Genomic DNA, 2,600 nt, shown 5'->3' on the forward strand with positions numbered 1-2,600 from the left:
TCCTGGCTATTTAAGAATTCCTGAACGGCACCACACAGAATATGCACCATCAGAAATAATCTTACCAAGCAGTTTCAAAACGTCAATGCCTCTACTATTTAGACTATTTATGTTTATGTGAATGTGTGAGGAAAAATTACCTATGTCGATTATATCGACTTCTGTTTATGAATGAAACTGCCGAAACTGCATTTTTATGAATGTGTGCATCAAACACACACACACGAAGCCTAACCTCCGAACCGACGAACAAGGCAAAGCGAACAGAATATAAACAAAACCACGCGCGGCGCGAAGTGAAGCCGCTGTTGTGTTATTCCAATCCTCCAAACAGAAAAGTGCTATAAAATAAGAAAATAATAATGGAACTCCTATCGGATGAAGGTCTCCGTCTGGACGGGCGGCGAGCCAACGAACTGCGTCGCATTCAGTGCAAACTGGGGGTATTCAGCCAGCCGGATGGAAGCGCCTACATTGAGCAGGGCAACACCAAGGTGCTGGCCGCCGTTTACGGCCCACATCAGGCTCCGGCAAAAAAGAGCAGCCACGAAGAGGTCATCGTCAACTGTCAGTACAGTATGGCCACCTTCTCCACCGGCGAGCGGAAACGGAGACCCAGAGGTGACCGGAAAAGTCAAGAAATGACAATCCATCTCCAGCAAGCGCTGAGTGCGGCCATCAAGACGGAACTGTATCCGAAATCGCAGATCGATGTTTACATAGAGGTACTGATGGCAGATGGCGGCAATTACTGTGCTTCGGTCAACGCAGCCACCCTGGCTCTCATCGATGCGGGTATCTGTCTGAAGGAATACGTTTGCGCTTGCACGGCCTCGCTGGCCGGTAAGATACCTCTGATGGATGTGTCCAATTTGGAAGAAATGAGCGGAGGACCAACATTGACGGTAGCATCACTGCCCAGCAGCGGGAAGATTGCCTTTATGGAAATGTCCCAACGATTCCATCTCGATCATCTACCCAAGGTGTTGGAAACGGCCCTGCAGGGATGCCGAGAAGTTCAGAAAATCATCGACCAAGCTGTCAGGGAACACGTAACCCAGCTGGGACAGGCAGGGGATTGGGGTAGTTTAGCGAAATAAAGGTTGAAGCTTTTTTAACGGTTTAACGATTTGTTAATGAAGCGTTTATTAATGATATATGTCTCTTCTACTTAGTTTCTAAAGAGCTGTTAATAATGTCCATCAGTTGCTTCTTTCGGTGCATAGCCTGCAATTTTGCAATCATGTCTTCCAATTGAGAACCACCCTCGAGGAATGCTTTCAGATTGTGCGTGGTCCCACCCTCGACTCTGTGGTCGGTAATGCGATCCTGGTTGTAGTTGTAAGTACGGATTTTTTCATTCCTTAGACTGCAACCAACTTGAGATTTTTTCAAGGACTGTGATGCGTTGAATTTACTTTCCAGTTCCTGCTGGGTAAGTTTGGCTAAAAGTTTCTGTTTGGCAATTTCTCTATTCTTGATTTGCGATCGATCCGTTTGACACTCAACTGCAATCCCTGTAGGGATGTGAAGAATTCGAACTGCGCTGTCGGTGGTGTTGACATGCTGACCTCCCGCACCGCTGGCACGTTTAGTCTCAATTTTTAAGTCTTTATCTTTGAGCTCGATATGAAATTCGTCCGGCCGTGGAATTACCGAAACGGTTGCAGTACTGGTGTGTATTCGAGCAGATTTTTCCGTGGTTGGCACCCGCTGTACCCGATGCACACCGGCCTCGAACTTGAGATACCGATAGGCATCCCTTCCACGCACGACGATGGATGCATGACGAATTCCTCCCAGTTCAGTGTTCTCGGTTTCGAGGACTTCGGTTTCCCATCCCTTGTACTCGATGAAGCCACAATACATATCAAATAATTCTCGTGTAAATAACATCGCTTCCTGGCCACCAACTCCAGCCGCAACTTCTAAAATGAGTGCATTGAAATCTTCTTCATCGTCCATCGATAAAATTCCATCCATTATTTCGCCATCCAATTTACGAAGAATGTTGATATACGCCTGAAAAATAACTGTGATCAGCAAACGAACTGACTGAAAACATATAAAAACTTACCTCTTTCTCCTCTCTCATCAACTGCAACATATCCTCGTCCTTTTCGGAACTCATCTCCTGCAGGGACTTGAGATTGTCCATAATTATCCGCCTTTGCTCGTACATCTCCACCACATGCGACAACAGTGTCATCCGCTTAATGTCCTTTTTGTCCAGCTGATCGGAAACTTTCAACGCATAGTACTCCAACCGGATGTTCTCCAAGTACTTTTGGATGCTTTCATCGGATATCTGGAATCCTTCGTCCGGCCGCTGTCCAATCGGTGGCACCAGCTGATGTGCGGCCGGGGGAAATCGAACTACAGAAGAGATTACACGATTTTTCGGTGCACTAAAACGCGACGACGATGGGGCCAAGATGTTCCTACTTCGTAGAACACCACGCAGGCAACATACACGATTCAGAAACATTTTAGGTTGTTAGAAAACTAATTTTCATGTTCGTTTGTTCGCGAAATTTGAATATCGAGCGATTTCCGTGCCGTCCCGTTCGCGGATAACTTCGCATCAAGTCATTGAAAAA

At 46.4% G+C, this 2,600-nt stretch overlaps 2 protein-coding genes across 2 annotated transcripts; one reads left to right on the forward strand and one right to left on the reverse strand.

Annotated features, from left to right (window-relative positions):
• Window positions 1-252: 252 nt before the first annotated feature.
• Window positions 253-1,157, forward strand: LOC134221089 (exosome complex component RRP41-like). The gene has a single exon (XM_062700276.1). It carries the CDS (start codon window positions 363-365, stop codon window positions 1,098-1,100), a length of 738 nt encoding a protein of 245 aa, XP_062556260.1. The 5' UTR covers window positions 253-362; the 3' UTR covers window positions 1,101-1,157.
• LOC134221088 (peptide chain release factor 1-like, mitochondrial) lies at window positions 1,092-2,600 on the reverse strand. The gene is made up of 2 exons (XM_062700275.1): window positions 2,078-2,600; window positions 1,092-2,022 (listed from the first exon to the last, which is right to left on the reverse strand). Exons 1-2 carry the CDS (start codon window positions 2,486-2,488, stop codon window positions 1,168-1,170), a joined length of 1,266 nt encoding a protein of 421 aa, XP_062556259.1. The 5' UTR covers window positions 2,489-2,600; the 3' UTR covers window positions 1,092-1,167.

Source organism: Armigeres subalbatus, chromosome 3 (genome assembly GCF_024139115.2).
Source record: "Armigeres subalbatus isolate Guangzhou_Male chromosome 3, GZ_Asu_2, whole genome shotgun sequence".
Taxonomy (NCBI): Eukaryota; Metazoa; Arthropoda; class Insecta; order Diptera; family Culicidae; genus Armigeres; species Armigeres subalbatus.